General features: G+C 36.0%; 1 protein-coding gene across 5 annotated transcripts in view; it reads right to left on the reverse strand.

Moving 5' to 3' along the window:
• The window catches only part of RNGTT (RNA guanylyltransferase and 5'-phosphatase), a 425,603-nt gene that overhangs the window by 233,672 nt on the left and 171,891 nt on the right, over positions 1-20,040 (reverse strand). For 4 of the 5 annotated variants that reach the window (XM_053591687.1, XM_053591692.1, XM_053591691.1 and 1 more), the window contains 2 exons: positions 16,166-16,237; positions 10,336-10,500 (listed from right to left, as the gene is read on the reverse strand). In XM_053591687.1, the coding sequence (XP_053447662.1) occupies positions 10,336-10,500; positions 16,166-16,237 (237 nt within the window). The remainder of the gene's footprint in view (positions 1-10,335; positions 10,501-16,165; positions 16,238-20,040) is intronic. The other variant, XM_053591688.1, reaches the window with a different exon arrangement.

Here is a 20,040-nt window from a genome sequence, read left to right on the forward strand (position 1 = left end):
AGCCCAAGGGGGACAAAGTGAGACTTTTTGTCTCATAAATAAATAAATAACATTGGCCAATTACCCAGCCCTCCAGTTTGGCTAATATGAGAGGGAGAATCAAAAAACAATCAGACTCTTTATTACTAAGATTAGAAACAAAGCAAGAATGTCCACTCTAAGCACTCCTTTTCAACATCTTAAAGTCCCCCCTAAAGCAATAATAAAGACAAATAAAAAGTACACAGATTAGAAAAGAAATAAAACTGGCTTTTTTTCACAACTGATATTATCAAGTATATCAAAAATCTGAAAAAAATTAGTAAAAAACTCCCAGAATGAATAAGCAATTAAAGTAAGATTGCAGGGTACAAGGCTAATATACAAAAACCAATAACTTTCCTATATACCATCAAAGAACAACCAGAATTTCAAATTTAAAGCACAATATCATTTTACATTAGCACCCAAAAAACTGAAATACTTAGGTATTATGTAACAAACTATGTACAAAATCTGTATTAGGAAAACTACAAAACTCTGATGAAAGAAATCAAAGAAGAACTAAATAAATGGAGAGATATTCTGTGTCAGTCTTTCTAAATTGATCAACAGATTCAGCACAATCCCAATCAATCTCAGCACATTATGTTCTGGATAACAACATAATGATTCTAAAGGTTATACAAAGAGGCAAAAGACCCAAAACAGCCAGCACAGTACTGAAGGAGAAGAACAAAGTCAAGGAATAACACTACTGTACAGCTGCTCGAAGTAAATGAAATTGCAATAATCTGTAATCCTGGGCAGGATGAAGAAACTTATGGTAAATAGTTCTACCAAACAAAATAACTAAAAAAGCCGAGGTTAGGGAAGAGGAAAAGTACCCAAAAAATTGAGTTAGATTTATACAGCCAGTTTCTCCCTGGGGGCATTTCCAACTCTCAACATATGGCAAGACGTAGAAAATCCAGACTCTCTTTCTCCTGGGAAAAGGGCCACCACTGAGAGACAAAACAACAAACAGAGATTATGGTAGGTTCATAGAAATAGACAAATTAGGGAAAGAATTCAAACAAACACCTGGATTTCCCCTCAAAATTGTAGAATTCTAAATTTGCATATACATACGGAAAACAAAATTTTAAAAGATAATTAGATAGGTTACTACTATACACTAAGATAATTTAGATTTTAATTTAAATGTAAAAATACTCTACAATATAGACACAAAAATCCTAATTACTAGCAAATTAAGTTTAAATATATAGTCGATTCTGAAAAATTCAGCATTAGATAATTATGTCATTGTGTAAACACCATACAGTGCACTTACAAAACCTAGATGGTGTGGCCTCCTATGCACATCGGCCATTATGTACAGCCTTTTGCTTCTAAGCTATAAACCTGCACAGCAAGTTACTATACTCTGAAATGAATACTGTAGACAACTATAATATAATGGTAAGTATTTGTGCATCTAAACATAGAAAAGGTACTATGAAAATATAGTATAAAAGATAAAAAATGGTATACCTATATAGAGCAGCTTCATTAGACTCTTACTATATAGGAGCACTATCACATATTATGGTCGCCCAAAACACTGTTACATGGGGCCCGACTGCACATAGAGACTGTGCTATCCATTATGGTGGCCACATCCAGTTATTTTAATTTAAATTTAATATGATTTAATTTAAATCCAGTTCTTCAGCTGTGCTGGCCACAGGTCATGTACTAGTCAATAACCACATGTGGCTAGTAGGCAGTACAGTAGATAACACAGATTATAGAACATTTCCATCTCACAGAAATTTCATTTGGATAAGTCTGCAAAATACACATATGAACAGAATGCCAAGAAAAGAAATCATGATTTCTTAAAAAAATAAATAAATAAGGGCGGCACCTGTGGCTCAGTCGGTAAGGCGCTGGCCCCATATACCGAGGGTGGCGGGTTCAAACCCGGCCCCAGCTGAACTGCAACCAAAAAAAAAAACATAGCTGGGCGTTGTGGCGGGCGCCTGTAGTCCCAGCTACTCGAGAGGCTGAGGCAAGAGAATCGCTTAAGCCCAGGAGTTGGAGGTTGCTGTGAGCTGTGTGATGCCACGGCACTCTACTGAGGGCCATAAAGTGAGACTCTGTCTCTACAAAAAAATAAAAAATAAATAAATAAATAAATAAAAATGATAGGAAAAGAATAAACTGAAAAAAATTATTTGCAAAATAATCATTTGCAAAAATAATGCCAAAATTTTAAATAAATGAAAATGTTTACAGGTTATCATAGAGCCCACATTAAAGACCACACTCATAGGTTCGGCACCAATGGCTCAAAGCGGCTAAGGCGCCAGCCACATACACCTGAGCTGGTGGGTTGGAATCCAGCCCGGGCCCACCAAACAACAAGGACAACTACAACCACAAAACAGGCGGGCATTGTGGCAGACGCCTGTAGTCCCAGTTACATGGGAGGCAGAGGCAGGAGAATTGCTTGAGCCCAGGAGCTGGAAGTTGCTGTGAGCTGTCCTGCCACAGCACTCTACCCAGGGCGACAGCTTGAGGCTCTATCTCAAAAATAAAAATAAATAAAAAAAATAAAGACCACACTCGGAGTAAGTTAATACAAACCATCACATCTGCCATTTACTGGTTAGAAGCAAGCAAGCTACAGATCTCATCCATTCTGCACAGTATCATACAAAGGTCACTAGGAGGTCACCTTAGAATTCTGCCTGTTACATGAGGGGAGGCAAACAGTAGCACAAACTTTCAAGTGCATTAGGCAACACAGACTAGAACATAAAATTCTGGGCGGTGCCTGTGGCTCAGTGGGTAGGGCACCAGCCCAAATACCGAGGGTGGCGGGTTCAAACCCAGCCCTGGCCAAACTGCAACAAAAAAATAGCCAGGTATTGTGGCAGGCACCTGTAGTTCCAGCTACTCGGGAGGCTAAGCCCAGGAGTTGGGAGGTTGTTGCTGTGAGCTGTGTGACACCATGGCACTCTACTGAGAGCGATAAAATGAGACTCTGTCTCTACAAAAAAAATTCTATTTTCCTAAAGAAACACTCATGAGCTTTTCACTATGTTATCTACAAAGATATTCATCAAAACATTAGTAACAAAAAAATTCAGAATCAACCTAAACACCCAATAAGGGAATACCAAAATAATGATTTTGAATCATTATTTTAAAATAAACACAGACATTTTCCAACCTAGTATGTGTGTGTGTTTAATATAAATGTTTCTTGATTTGACTATACGTGGATCTTACTTTTGTTTTGTGGCTACAACCACTTTGTTTTACAATAGTACTGGTGTTACTTCCACATTGCAAAGCACAGTAGAAATGGTGTTTCCTCTACAGCAATAGTTAATTGTTCCTTTCCAGCTATCACTGGCTACACAAAAATACTCTGATGGTGACCATTGGGTATTTTTGGAGACAAAGTCTCACACTATTGCCTCGGCTAGAATGACATGGCATCACAGTCTAGCTCACAGCAACCTCAAACTCCTGGGCTCAAGCAACCCTCTTGCCTCTTGAGTAGCTGGGACTACAGGAGCCCACCACAACACCCAACTACGTTTCCTGTTTTTAGTAGAGATGGGGTCTTGCTCTTGCTCAGACTGTTCTCAAACTCCTGAGCTCAAGGGATCCTCCTGCCTCAACCTCTCTAAGTGCTAGGATTACGGCACTTGGCCACCAGTCTGTGGCCATTGTTTTAAAATATTGTCTCTGCACGACACTCAAGGTTGCCATATTCCATATGTTCATATAAACTTTGTTTAAACTTCCCACCCTGCAATCATGTTCAACTAAGTAAGGCAAGACTGGTGACACAGTGATGGAAAACAAATCAATGCTGATCTCACTCTAATCTATTCAAATGCCTGATTTATTCTAACCAGTATTATGAGCTAGCATAGAGAAAATATTGAGTCCTTTCCTCTATTAGGAAACATACATACTTCCCTATTTCACACCCCCTATTTTTACATCTTTGAAAACAGCACACATCTTACAATCCATGATTATTCATTGATGGAGGTCTCTCCTAGCCAGGGCACAGCCTTACAATTGATAACATCATATTTGGTAAAACAAGGTAGAGAAAACTCAGTTCTGTATAAACAATAAAGTTCTCCAACAATCTTCTTGAATGTCATTACTTAAAGCTGCAAAGTACACACTGGAATCTCATCTGTGACTTACAGTTTGTTTTCATGCATTTGTGTTCAGAAGCTTAAGCCACGGAGAGCTGCTTGAACCTATGAGTTTAAGCGCTTCCCTGAAGTGAATTCTTTAAGTATCTTCCTGAGTAAAAATAAAACCATACCCAATTAATTAGATAAAAAGATCAAGCCACAGAGCAGAAGTAGTGGATCTACAACTTCACAATCACACACCCTGTGAAGTCACCAACATGGACTAAATTTTCTATGACTAAACATTCAACCAAGAAGTAGAAAAGCACACAAAATTAAGATCCACAAACAAATTGTCCTAGAAATTTTATAAATTATTTTAGAATTTTATAGTAATCTTTCAATAAAACCCCACAAATTTTCTATATTTTACCTTTGGTAAGATTGGCTCTGCTTGGGGTATAAAAATCGCTGGATTTTGGCAGCACCTGTAGCTCAGTGGGTAGGGCACCGGCCACATACACCAAGGCTAGCAGGTTCGAACCCAGCCAGGGCCAGTTAATCACCAATGAAAACTGCAACAAAAAAATACCCAGGCATTGTGGTGGGCACCTGTAGTCCCAGCTACTTGGGAAGCTGAGGCAAGAGAATCAGTTAAGCCCTAGAGTTTGAGGTTGCTGTGAGCTTTGACACCAAGGCACTGTACCCAGGGCGACATAGTAAGACTTTGTCTCAAACAAACAAACAAAATCATATGTGTACAACCAACTGATCCTCAACAAAGCAGAAGAAAATATACCCTGGGGACAGGACACCCTATTCAATAAACGGTGCTGAAAAAACCAGATAACCACATGAAGAATGAAACTGAATTCTATTATCTCACTCAGTACAAAATTTAACAAGATATATAAAAGACTTTAATGTAAGGCCTGAAATCATAAAAATTCTAGAAAAAAACATAGAAAGAGTTCTTCTGGACATTGGTCTAAGTAAAGACTAAAGGCATGCACCATGATATCTGCCTAATTTTTTCTATTTTTAGTAGAGACAGGGTCTCCCTTTGGTTCAGGCTGGTCTCAAACTCTTGAACTCAAGCAATCCACCTGCCTTCACTTCCCAGAGTGCTAGGATTACAGCCATGACGTATACGCCCTTTAAAGAACTTCATTTCTTTACTGATAACAAATAAGTTTAATAACCAGGAAGGAAGAATATGTATGTTACTTTTTATCTGTTTTGCATTTAAAGTGTCAATGATCATGTATATTGCTTTTGTGGTCACCCATAATAAAAAAGAATTGAAAAAAAGACAGGAAGGCCAAGAAACAGTGCATACCAAAAACTATAATATTAATCCACTCCATCTGCAAATGATCATGCAGTGTAAAACAAAACAAACAAAACAAAAAACCATTTCGACCTAGCACCAACCCAACTAGACCATCGCCATAAACATGAGCAGCCATTCTAACTGAAATTCAAACAGAGCACAGACAAAAGCATAGGACCAGATGAATCCTTTATCATTTAAAGAAAGAAAAGTAATATTATGAAAATAGAGGAAAAGTGGAACTTTAAAAGCAATTTATTTTAAAATTCCATTTAAAAGAAATAAATGTTTAGAAATCTTTTGCTATCTTCAAGAGGATGCCAAAAGACAAAACATCTCAAAGAGAAAAGGAAAATAAGCTAATAAGACTAGAACTAGATAAGAAGAAAAAATAACAGGATAAGATTTAAAGGGAAGTGGGTAAAGCAAAAAGTAAGTATTTTAGAGAATAAGAATTCCATATCGAAAAAACTGACATTAGGGAAAATTAAGTCTTTCATTTAAGACCCAATTTCAAGATTTCCCAGAATGGAGAGGAAAAAAAAACAATGGGGAAAAGAATAAATCAATACACTATGCAAAAATAATCAAGATCCAAGATTATAATTTTAAATGTGCCCAAAGAAAACAGAACACTTAGAACTGATACAAGAATAAAGACACCCACATGTCTTTCCGACATACATGAGGCTGAGCACAGTGGCTCACACAAGTAATTCTAGCACTTTAGGAGGTCAAGGCAGGAGAATCACTTAAGGCCAGGAATTTGGCTGAGGCAGGAGGGAATCACGTGAGCCCAGAAATTCAAGGTTGCTATGACCTATATTGTACCACTGCATTCCAGGCTGGGTGACAGAGCAAGACCCAGTCTCAAAAAAATAAGGGGGGGGGGGGGAGATACCTGAGTTATCAATATATTTAAACAGGATATGAGCTACTCCCTGAAATCAGAGATTAAAATGATAGGAATCTTACAAAATTAATAAAAAACAAAACAAGAAAGACCAGATGATGAAAAAATTTGCAATAAATTTTAGATATGTAAGAAGGTAGAAACCTACTGACAGATAAAATAGAACACACCTCAGAACAGTTGAGAGACATTCGCTGAAAGAGAAGAATGAGCTCACTACCAGGGAAATGACAGCTAAGAAGAACAGCTTCCTATCTTCTAGGCCACCAACCATAAGCAAGGAGAGCCACTTGTGTATTCCACTATTGTATTTGGAATGTCTTAGTCCATTTTGCATTGTTTTAAAGGAATACCCAAGGCTGGGTGATTTATAAAGAAAAGAGGTTTATTTGGTTCACGGTGCTGAACAAGAAGCATCATATGGACATCTGCTTCCAGTGGGGGGCGGGGGGGGGCCCTCAGGAAGCTGTTACTAATGGCAGGCAGAAGGTGAAAGTGGAGCAGACGCATCACCTGGTGAGAGAAGGGGCAAAACAGAAAAAGGGGGAGTCACACTCTTTTAAACAACGAGCTCTGGACTGAGCAGAGCAGCTCACTCATTACTGCCAGGATGGTACCAAGTGTACCAAGAGGCTCAATCACCTCCATGACAAAAACGTCATCCAGATTCCACCTCCAGCACTAGGGATCAAATTTCCACATAATTCTGACTTTAGCATAAATTAACAATTTGTCCATGTAACAAAAAACACTTGTACATCCTAAATAAATTAAATTTTTTTTAAAAAATGAATTTTCCACATATACAACTCTGTGAGGTGATGGCTATGCTAATTAGCTTAGCTGTAGTATTCATTTGACAATGTATACATATGTCAACACATCATGTTGTACACTTTGAATATACACTATACACAATTTTTGTCAATTACACCTCAATAAAGATTTAAAAGGAAGCAAATAAATAAAATGCTAGAAAAACATAAATATTGTTTTCATCAGTACATGTCATAAGTCAAAGAACAAAACAAACCTAAATACCCTTAATTTTCCTAAATAAAAGTATATATGCTGAAAAACAAATTTTCAACATGAGATTTGGAGTGGACAAATATCCAAACTTATCATAGTATCACAGAAATCTGTGTACTTGTAAAAAAAAAAAAAAAAACAACCAAGAAGGATTATCTTTGTGTGCTGATACTGGGGTAAGGAGACTCAAGATAGATTGTCAAGTAAAAAATAGGCAAGGTACAGAAACAGTTTATGAAAAATCACCTCTTGGTGGAGGTGGTAAGAATATTAATCAACATATTTATTTATACATGCATAAAGAAATTCTGGGTGGATACACTGAAAGCTAACAGCAGTAGTGACATTTCTGTGAATGGGATAAATGGATGTGGAACTTTTAGAGAAACATTTACTGGGTGCTTTTAAATTTTTGTTCACCATATTTAACCTATTCAAGTAATTTTTAATTGGCCTTCAAACAAGAAATGTAAATAGAATTTTAATTTGAAAATTTGCTAAAATGTTGTTACTATTTTAGATGCTGTATTCTAAGTACGTATAGTAAAGCTAAAAACTGAACAGATCCTTATCCCTTCACTGTGTTTGATGGATCAAATCAGGCAAAATGAAGAGGTTGTTAATACAGCTATATTAATGAAGTCCTAAAATCAAAGTTATCTTCAAGATTTTAAAGATATATAAAATGAAATTCTTCAAGATTTTAAAGATATATAAAAATGAAATTCTATTATTTTCTAAAAAACAGTATGCATGTTTCATAAATTTTGTTTAAAACTACATAAAATCTAGAATTCCTAAAGAAATGACCTATATTTCCCTAACAAATGCTTATCCTTCATAACACCACATTTTACCAGTCCCATTAGCAAGAACAAACATTTCTACAGCAATAACCTGTAAAATGCAGTTATTATCCTATAAGTGGTATAATTAAAGTCTTAACCTTAGACCAACTCTGCTGAAAAAAATGTTTTTTTTAAGAAACACTTTAAGAGAAATTAACAATACAATACAAAACAACAGCAAGAACTGAAAAGACCAAGAGGGAACTTAAATTAGAACCGCTTTCTGCATATATCCATGTCTTAACAGCAGAAATGCTAGGGACCTTGCTTTTAGATGTTCAATATGGTACTTAAGTCTTTAATTTGGGATTTTAAAAATAAATGTTAGATATGATAAATATTTAATGTGCACTAGCAATAACAGTAGTATTTGTAGTGAAAGTACTAGCATTAGTGATATTAGTGAATATTAAAAATAAGGATAAGAGGAGAGAAGAAAAAAGAGAATGAATAGGAAAATGAGAAGATGGGGTATAAACAGAATTAGCATATTCATATGAGAACCCCAAGCATGAAGAAGAGACAGCAAGTAGAAAAAACTGCTAGAAATAGACTATGAAGAGAGAAGACAATTGTATAGTAGAAAAGATTAAAAACAGAGCAGCTAAATGTATTTGCAAATGAAATCACATTATAACGTAAGTAAATATTTGGGAGATAAAGGGCTTCATAGGCAAGACATAAAACTAAGAAGATGTAAGAAATTAACTGCCAAATTTGACTATATAAAAATAAACTTTTCATTTATGGAAATCACTCTATTAAAAAATATGTAGCCACAAACTAGAAGGAATTACTTATAAGTCCATATAATAAAAATACTGATTGACACTTACGGAATGCTTCCTACATGTTAGATACTTTTCTAAGGGCTTTTCATGTAATGTTTCACTAAATTCATAGAACAACCTACAATTTATAACCCTAAATTACAAAAGAGTAAACTTTGGCAGGAAAAGTTTTAAGTATCTTGTAAAAGACCCTTACAAGTGGAGGAGCAACTTCAGTCCTCCACTCCAGAACTTCCACTCCACTACACAGGACAACACACTGCCTTGCCTCCACGTCAAGATGGCAAAGAGCTGTGGCAGTCGTGTAGGAAATGGACTCTGTTATCTGCTGGACAGGAAACTGCTTCGTTTGGTCCTCAGCACTCTGGGAAGCCAAGGCGGGTGGATAGCTTGAGCTCATGGGTTCAAGACCAGCCTGAGCAAAAACTGAGACACATCCCCCCCCCCAACTCTACTAAAACATAGAAAAACTGAGGCAAGAGGATAGCTTGAGCCCAAGAGTTAGAGGTTGCTGTGAGCTAAGATGAAACAGCACTCTACCAAGGATGACAGCTTGAGACTCTGTCTCAAAAAACTAAAAAAAAAAAGAAAGAAACTGCTTTATTTGGAAGACAATTTGGCAGTAGTTACTAACATTACTCAATCTTTAAACCAAAAATTCTGCTTTTATTTATCCTAAAGAAATACCTACCGGGCGGGGCGGCACCTGTGGCTCAGTCGGTAAAGCACCAGCCCCATATACCGAGGGTGGCGGGTTCAAACCCGGCCCCGGCCAAACTGCAACCAAAAATAGCCGGGCGTTGTGGCGAGTGCCTGTAGTCCCAGCTACTCGGGAGGCTGAGGCAAGAGAATCGCTTAAGCCCAGGAGTTGGAGGTTGCTGTGAGCTGTGTGAGGCCATGGCACTCTACCGAGGGCCATAAAGTGAGACTCTGTCTCTACAAAAAAAAAAAATATATATATACCTACCGGGCGGCGCCTGTGGCTCAAAGGAGTAGGGCTCCGGCCCCATATGCCGGAGGTGGCGGGTTCAAACCCAGCCCTGGCCAAAAACCGCAACAAAAAAAAAAAAAAAAAAAAAAAGGAAAGAAAGAAAGAAAAGAAGAAGAAGAAAAAAGAAAAGCCTGGGAATGACAGGTTTGACAAAAATAGTGGTATAGCCAAGTAATTTCTGGTAAAGTCAAGACTTTATAACCAGGCGGCAAATTATCATGCACCTTCATCTCATAAGCTGAATTATGAGACATTATAAACACCAATTCGAAACAAAAAAGTCAACTTTACCTTTCTTGATGTATAGATATCAAAAAATGGCTTATTTCGGACACTAAATGGTTCCTGTGTTTTGTCAATGAGTCCATTCTTCATTTTTTCATGTCGAGGATTTATAATTTCTCTTTCTATACACCGTAGACGAACATTAAAATCACAATCTCCAACTGGTTGTGCCTGAATTAAAGAGACAATGATTTAAATTTCAACATTAAGAACTATTTCATCAGCATAATTATCAAAGCTGCCAAACTGTATACAGCTGTCTATGTGAACAGCATAGTCTGGAGTTACCTAGTGCACAGCCACGGTTGCCAGCCCTAATAATTAATTTGACTAATGAGTCTCCTTCTCTTCTCCCCAATCAACTTTACCTTCATGGTTCTTAAAGCATCAATGGTTTGAACCATGAAGTTCACATAACCTTTTGTATGAGTTAAGGGTGGGGGCTTGCCCTATCCATATGGTAATCATTGTTACAACACTCATCTGGTTGACAGTGATCATCTACATTAGTATGCATCATCTCAGCAGCATACAAACTACTCTTCTCTTCACTCCACAACTCCCTTCCATGCACTTTCTCCCCTATCTTTTCTGTCATCTTTCTCTTCTCCGATCTGTATTCTCCAATCTAACACCAAACCTAATGTTTACAAACAAGGTGGCGGCACTTTAGGGGATGAATAGCATTAGATAAGGCTCAGAGATATCTTTTTCTCAACTTTGGAAGGATGAACTTTGATACCCAACAAGGAATAAGGTATAAGAAAAAGTGAGCAGAGCTAGGTTACATTGTAGAAAAGGATCTCTTTACACGAAGGCAAACAACTGTCTGTAAAGGTATTTACTAAGGAAATTCCAGTAAATAAGCACATAGTCTATGTGTGATCTTTTCTACTCAACATATTAAAATGTTAGACTTGTTTATTAGACCTATCAGAGGAATTCAGACATTTATAAAATTAAAGTGGAACAAGCAAACGCTTTTCGTCCTAAGAAAAAAGGGCTGACAACTGTTAATAAAAATGTAAGTAGTCTAAATTTCCTCCTAAATGCTTTCCACCTTTCTATATAAATTCACCAAATCAAGATGAATAGACTGACATAAGTTCACCTTCAAATCCACAATACCTACTGAGCGCTTCTCTGCTGACAGGCAAGTGCAGCATCACTGAGAACAGACCAGAGGAAACACTACTAACTAGCTGGCCTCTCTGTTCTCAGTTCTTCCTTACTTCAAAACACTATTCAGGCTGCCAGGGGAGTTATCATCCAAAACAAACAAAATATATACATAGGATATAGCATAGCTGCAACCTTCAATAGTGTCCTGCTACATAAAGAGGTCAATTCAAGTCACCAATCCATTCTCATCTTCTGTTAGGTCCCACCAATGACCATGATCAATTATGCTAACAAACCATCTAATGCTCCTGACCTCCATGACTCAATCTTTCAAAACTAATTTGTTACTTTCACCATCTGTTTTACTATTCATGCTTCAATAATTCTATAGCCAGGGAAATTCTCTAATACTACTAGCGTTTTCCTTAGATCTTTGCTGTTATGTTTATAATAAAAAAATTATATTTCTTCACATTTATATTCTCATCCAGAAGAGTGGTCTGCAAATTTGTTTTGATTTTACACCCAGTCCAAACACATATCCTAATTAATGTATATAATATATGCATATTAATTTTTAATAATTTGTATACATACACAACTGACGTTATAAAACAGACAAAAATAGAATAAATAAAACTACTGAAAAAATAAACAGAAGTTCTCCTATGTTCTTTCCAAATACCAACAAATTGCTGTAGAAATGACCTTCTTTTGGAAGCCAGTACACTAACATCCTGTTTACCTCTGTATAACCAATACCTAACACAGTACTTCACTTGTAAAAGATGACCAGAGAAATTCTTCCTGGACAAAATAATAAATAGAGAGAGGGAATGAAGAGATTTTCACTATTATAATATTTCAAAATACAGATTTTTTTTCTAATAGTGGCACTGACTTAGTGTTATAAAACAACATGGTTAATTACACATGGAGGCTCCGTATTACATTCAAGAACTAACTATATGAAGCTTTCAATTATAAATGCATCCCAATATCAGAAATGTGAAAAAAAATCTCACTTTAAATCATGAAATATGGTTAAAAGGCACACAAGAAATACGTGTTGAATAGACAATTATTGACCTAAAGTGTAACTTAGTCATCATTAGAACAAAATACAGATGAATTTCTTAAATAAGGTACAAAAACACAATATTTGAGGTCTGGTAAGTTTGATTTCATATTAAAACCTTCGATGCATCAATAAACAGTGATTTTGGAAAGATAACGTTTTCCACACATATAACCAAAAAAGGACTAGAATCCAGAAGAGATAAGTCATTATCTCTTTTTTTCTTCTACAAAAGAAGAATCTAATTTTTAATTTGGTTGTCTATCTTTTTTTCTTCTACAAAAAGAAAGAAGAAAAAAAGATAGACAACCAAATTAAAAATTAGATTATACAAACTTCTGATTAAATGACAAGTAAAAATATGAACACAAAAATGAACCTATAGGTGGCACCTGTAGCTCAGTGGGTAGGCGCCGGTCACATACACCGAAGCTGGCGAGTTCAAGTCTGGCCTGGGCCTACTAAAACAACAATGACAACTGCAACAACAACAACAACAAAAATAGCTGAGTATGTCGCATGCCCTTGTAGTCCCAGCTACTTGGGAGGCCAAGGCAAGAGAATCTTGCCCAAGATCTTGCCCAAGATCACTTAAGCCCAAGAGTTTGAGGTTGCTGTGAGCTATAACGCCACAATTCCATTCAGGGCAACATAGTGAGACTCTGTCTCAAAAATAAAAAAAAACAAACCTATAAAATGTTTGACTTCATTAGTAATCAGAAGTAAAATTAGACAACCAAATTTTAAAAAGAAGAAGAAGAATGGGCTGGGCATGGTGGCTCATGCCTATAATCCTAGCACTCTGGGAAGCCAAGGTGGGTGGACTGCCCTAAGCTCAGAGGTTCAAGACCAGCCTGAGCCAGAGTGAAACCCCATCTCTACAAAAATAAAAATAAAAATAAAAAATCCAGGCACCATGGCAGGCACCTATAATCCAGGCTACTCGGGAGGCTGAGGCAAGAGAATCGCTTAAGCCTAAGAGTTGGAGGTTGCTGTGAGCTATGATGCCACAGCACTCTACCAAGGGCCACAAAGTGAAACTCTGTCTTAATATAAATAAATAAATAAATAAATAAATAAATAATTTGAAAATTGTATTAGATTATATAAACTTGATTAAATCACCCAAAGAAATTCCAAACAAGTAAAAATAAACATATGAAACATCTTAAACCTCATTAGAAATTGGAGAAAAGCAAATTAAAACAGAATGAGATACCATCTGACACACAAATAGTAAAAAATTTAAATGTTGGGTAATGCCAACTGCAGCAAATTGGAACAACTATTTGAGAGAAATGTAGTAATAAAGCTGAAGTTGCCAACTTAATCAGAATCTCCAGAAATTAGATGTTTTTAAAACACTCTCCAGATAATTACATCCCAAGAGTAAGAACAAATGTTCTAGGGAAACTTTCATTACTGACTGTGCACAAGGAAAAAAACATACACAATTATTAAAGCAGTAATAACATAAAGGCAAAAAATGGAAATAAAAATGTCCACCAAAAGGAAAGAGAATAAACTCCTCTTTGTTATATTCGTACATATATATTTACACAAAGTAACACTAAATGGTAAGTAAAGTGAACAAACTAAATCTATAGCATTAGCACAGATAAACCTCAGCAAGATGATGTGGAGCAGATGGTGGATAGCATAGCATAGTGACAGCTACATAATACTAGAAACCTTGCAAAAGAATACCACATATATTTCAGGGATACACACATAAGTAGTAGAAGTATTTAAAACATTCATGGGAATAATGAACACCAAATCAAGGGTAGGGTTTGCTTCTGGGCAAGAGAATTGAGAAGAGGATGAGAGAGATGTAACAAAAAACTTCTACTGGATTTGTAATCAATTATGTCTTATAAGATTAGCCAAGCAAGGTAGCTCACGCCTATAATCTTAGTGCTTTGGGAGGCTGAGGCAGAACTGCTTGAAGCCAGGCATTTGAATCCAACCTGAGCAAGAGCAAGACTCCTGGCTCTACAAAAAAATAGAAAAATTAGCTTGGCATGGTGTTGCACACCTGTAGTCCATCTCCTCAGGAGGCTGAGGCAGGAGGATGGCTTGAGCACAGGAGATTGAGGTTACAGGGAACTATGACACCACTGCACCCTAGCCCAGGCAACAGAGTGAGACCCTGTCATAAATAAATAAACAATAAATAAATAAATAAAATCTAGGATGGTGGACAGTACATGAATATTCTTTATATTATTCTCTATATTCTTATATGCTAAAATTTTCCACAGTTTTTAAAAAGTATTAGAAAGCTGTAATCTAAGACAGAGTTCCCAGGCTAAGAAGACCACACTGAACACAGCAGAGTTCAGTATCAAGAGGCAAAGGAGACAGCACTTCTCTACTTACAAAGAAACAAAACCACCAACACCCACTATGTCTAGTTGTAGGCCAATGAATGTTATTCCAAGATCTATGATAAGATTAAGTCAATTCTGGAAAACATTACTTTTGAGGAACACAGTAGTCATAAACAGAACAAAATGAAATGTCATGTGCTCTGACCTTAGGCTCTTAAATATGAAATATAGAGATTCAATCAAAAAAATGAAATCTATACCTTAAAAATTTCCAGGAAAAAAAAGCCTTTCATTAACCTGAATTAATGCAATCCTAAATCTTAATACCATAATTTATTACAAACGCAACACCCCATAATCACTTTGTCTTTTGTTGTTGTTTTAGCAACAGAAATAAAACTTCTAGACCATTTTTTAAAATCAAGTATAAGATAATTAAAACCAAAAAAGTTCCATGTTAAAATGCTGTCTTATTTTATCAACATTTTATTAAACTGCTTTTCTCTTTTTTTCTCTTAACAATTTTTTTATTAACACCTGTGGTGCATATTACAGGGGTATTTGCGAAACTTGGTAAATGTAGAATGTAAATGTTTTGGCACAGTAACTGAGATAACGCCGGAAAGGCTATGTTAACCACTGTGATAAAAATGTGTCAAATGGTTTATGAAGTGAGTGTATGATGCCCCATAATCATATCATTGTATACAGTTATGATTTAATAAAAAAATTAAAAAAAAAAACAATTTTTTTATTAAAATCATAACTGTGCACATTAATGCATTTATGGGGTATAATGTCCTGATCTTATATACAATTTGGAAGAACACAGTAAGTAAAGCAAGTAGACAGCCTTCAGAATAGGGGGGTGGGTATTTGCAGGTTATGTTTCTAACAAAGGTTTGAGAACTCAAACTAATAAGAAAAGAACAAGTGATCCCATCTCATTGTAGGCAACAGACTTGAACAGAAGCTACTCTGAAGAAGACAGAAGCATGGCCTACAGACACATGAAAAAATGCTCATCATCTTTAATCTTCAGAGAAATGTAAATCAAAACCACTATGAGATATCATGTAACCTGCTTTTCTTGAAGTTAAAGAAACCTCAAGACAAATATGCAAAATATTAGGCAATAAGAGAAAGAAGAGGAGATATAATATTTAAAAAAGTAATGCAATAAATAAACTGAGTCAAAAGTTTTCTTTCCTACTATGTCTGAGGCAGTAACACTCTTCATTTAAAAATAAAGTCCATTACTTCAGTGACAATTTTTATTTTATAAATTATAAAAGATACTTACATTGAATTTAATTATGTCATATATCAAGTATCTAGGAACAGCCTGTCCGTTTACTTTGTCAATAATCATTTCCTTGAAAGAGAAAATAAGATAAATTTCCTCATACTTTAACAGCAATTTCTTTAATTTGATTGAAATACAGCATATACACAGAAAGCACATAAATCATAAATACATACTTGATGAAATTTTAAAATGAACACATCTGCACCCAAGTCAAATCCATGTTCTCAGCCTCCCCAACATCCCTCTCTGCTGACCTATCGACAGCAGGGACTCTTCCTAACAAATGCAAACACTGTAATCTAATTGTACCCTCACAGAAATTTGAAATTTTTAAAAAAATCCCTATCATGCATTTATTCTATATTGAAATAAAACCATGACAATATCACCCCCAGTTTTTGCCCAGGGCTGGGTTTGAACCCGCCACCTCTGGTATATGAGGCCAACACCCTACCCCTTTCAGCCATAGGCACCACCCTCACATTACATTTTTTATATTTGAATTACTATGCTACATTTGGTATCATGCTTAGTAGGCAACAATTAAGAGTAAAGAGACTAAAAATTTTTAACACTAAAAATCAGGCTCAATTTTTAAAATAATTTTGCTTAGTCGTTTTGCTTTAAATTTTGTTATATGCCAATTACTTTAATCTACAGTTGATGAGTATAAGTGGCACCTTTCTTAATAAATTTAATTTTCATGTGATTCATGTGTTCCTTCTTGGTTTTATGTCACTTTACTAGACTTTGGTCAAAGGGAACAAGACAATAAAGTATAAACAAATCACTGCATGTAAGTATACAATGCACTATTTTATAAAATTTTAATTGTTTTTTTTTTGTTTTTTTTTTTTTTTTTGAGACAGAGTCTCACTTTGTCACCCGTGGTAGAGTGCTATGGCATCACAGCTCACAGCAACCTCAAATTCTTAGGCTCCAGAAATCCTCCTGCCTCAGCCTCCCAAGTAGCTGGGACTACAGGCACCAGCCACAACACCCAGCTATTTTTAGAGATGGGGTCTTGGTCTTGCTCAGTCTGCTGTCGAACCTGTGAGCTCAGGCAATCCACCCACCTCAGCCTCTCAGAGTGTTGGGATTATAGGCGTGAGCCACCACACCTAGCTCTCTTAACAAGTTGTTAACCTAAATTTTTATTTTCCTCATATTCTTATCCTAGGAAAATAGGCAGATTTCTTGCTAATTTCATAACAGAAAATCCACATACAATTACCTAAAATCATAAAGAACATACTAGTTTAGAAAAAATACATTTTGTTGTTATAAAAATTCATTACTAATTAATTTCCTTTTTGAATATGAGTTTGTTAAGCAACATTTACTTACACAGTTATCTTTAACCTAACAACATAAATTAAATCATGTTTGTTATTTTAAACTGTTGAAATATGTTTACTTAAATACTTATACCTAAGCATTTTATGCACTAACAAGGTGGTACCAATAACAGATTTCAATTAATTATTCTTTTCAAAAATGTGATTGGAAATTAAATGGACTTCCAGGGTCAGATAAGAGACATCACAGATTTTTCCTCCCAGTTACCTGATGAAATGAGCAAAAACACGTTTGTCTCTACAATTATTTCAGAAAAACAAAAAGAAAGTTTACTATCTACAAACAGCTATAAAGGAACAACCAAAAATGATCAAGCTTTAAAAATTTACAGCCAAAGAAATTACCAGTATCAAGATTCTGGGCAAAGAAAAAGACACAGCTGGTCAGAGCTCGAAACCCACTAAGCTACTACTTGTAAAATGACAAATTCCTAATAATTTTCACTATTATAATCAAATATAATTAGAAATGAATTCAATGGTTTGTCTTTTTCCCCCTCTTCTGACTGAAGAGTATTAAAACAGCTGAACAGTCTGTGTGAAGTGATGGCTCTGGGATTTTTTCACTGAATTGGAAAAATCATCTGAATATTATGAGAATAAAATATGGCTCCCAACTAGGCAAAGAACCCAGAAAGTCTAACAAAAACCTAACACTTAAGGTGGTAATATCAAATATTGGGAATACCTGAGTTTTTCCAATGACCCCACCACCTTCCCTACAACTGGCCGCCATATCCTAATATCCTAGGCTATACAAAAGTAGGTAAAGATAAAATACATTAATCTTAAATTTCAGTTAGAAATTGGAACCATTGTACACTATTGGAACTGTAAAACTGTGCAACTTCTACAGAGAGCAATGTGGTAGTTACCTTTAAAAAAAAAAAAAAGATCAAAACAGGGGCCCGGCACAGCAACTCATGCTACAATCCTAGCACTCTGCAAGGCTGAGGGAGGAGGATCTCTAGGGCTCAGGAGTTGGAGACCAGCCTCATCAAGAGTAAGAGCCCATCTTTACTAAAAATAGAAAAATATAACCAGACATTGTAGTGGGCACCTGCAGTCCAGTTACTCAGGAGGTTGTAGTGGGAGGACGATTTCAGCCCAGGAGTTTGAGGCTGCTGTGAACTAGGCTGATGTCATCGTTCTCTAGCCTGTGTTAACAGAGTGCAACTGTCTCAAAAAAAAATTCAAAACAGAACCAGAACATGATCCAGCAATGCCACTTCAGAGTATAATGTCCAAGGGCTAAAAGCATAGTCTCAAAGAGATATTCACACACTTCTTCACTGCAGCATTATTCACAATAGCCAAGAAGTAAAAGCAACTAAATGTCCATCAATGGATATATAGCGTACATACATACAAGGTTATATTATTCAACCTTGAAACAACATGGTTGAACCTTGAGGACACTATGCTAAGTAAAATAAGCAACTCACAGGAAGACAAATGCTGTGTAAATCCACTTAAATGGGGCATCTAAAATTGTTAAATACACAAAAACAGAAAGTAGAATGCAGGAGGGCAGGGGAAAGGCTGTGGAGATCCACTGATCAATAATGTAAATATACTTAACATCACTGAACCGTACACTTTAAAATGGTGATAATAAATTTTATGTTATGTGCTTTTAATCACAATTATAATTTTAAATTAAAAAAAGTAGTTAGCAAGTGAAAACAAATTTCCATTTCTGACCAAAATGGTATAACAGGCAGTGGATTTACTCTCCTCCCTGAAATAAGCAAAGATGTGGACAAAACACATGAAGCAATGATTTTTTTAGACACTAAATATTCAGCTACGAGGGGCAGTAAACAAACTAGGTGAGCCCTACAATTGTCCCATGTGTTGGCCTGAGGAGTTTCCAGGCTTTGGCAAGGGCAAGGGGATCAGAGGTGGAGCCTAGTGGTCTCTGAGTTTAGAAAATGAAACAGACCCAGGCAGTTAGAATTCTCAGGATAGGGTATCAAAGAGGAGCTGCCCCCAGACAAAGAACTCCAAAGATCTGCAGAAAGACCCCTTGACTATTCAGCAGAGTACCAATATAGGCATGTAAGGAGACTACCTAAGACCAAGCTAAGAACAACCCAAACAAAGGTCTTAGGGGGAACAGTACCTGCTATCCAGTACAGGGATGGAAATAATGTCTGTTCCCACCAGCCAGACTGGAAAATCTCTGAATGTGCAAGTTAGTGAATAATGAGAAGACTTTTATCTCAGAAATTTTCCCCAGACTAGATATTATACTAATCCACCTAATAAATCTTAAAAGCAAGACCCAAAAGGAACAAATTAGTTCCAAGTAAATTAACTTTATTCCAGGACAAGGCTAAAGAACATTTATAGAAATACAAAAATAATCAGCCCTGAAAACAAGGTAAAATTCAAAAGTCTGATATCCAATCAAAACTGCCAGGCACACAATTATAACTTATAAAAAAAAAAAAGGAAATCAATTGAAACAGGCCCAAAACTGACAGAGCTATTAAAGACAACTTGTTA

Source organism: Nycticebus coucang, chromosome 5 (genome assembly GCF_027406575.1).
Source record: "Nycticebus coucang isolate mNycCou1 chromosome 5, mNycCou1.pri, whole genome shotgun sequence".
Taxonomy (NCBI): Eukaryota; Metazoa; Chordata; class Mammalia; order Primates; family Lorisidae; genus Nycticebus; species Nycticebus coucang.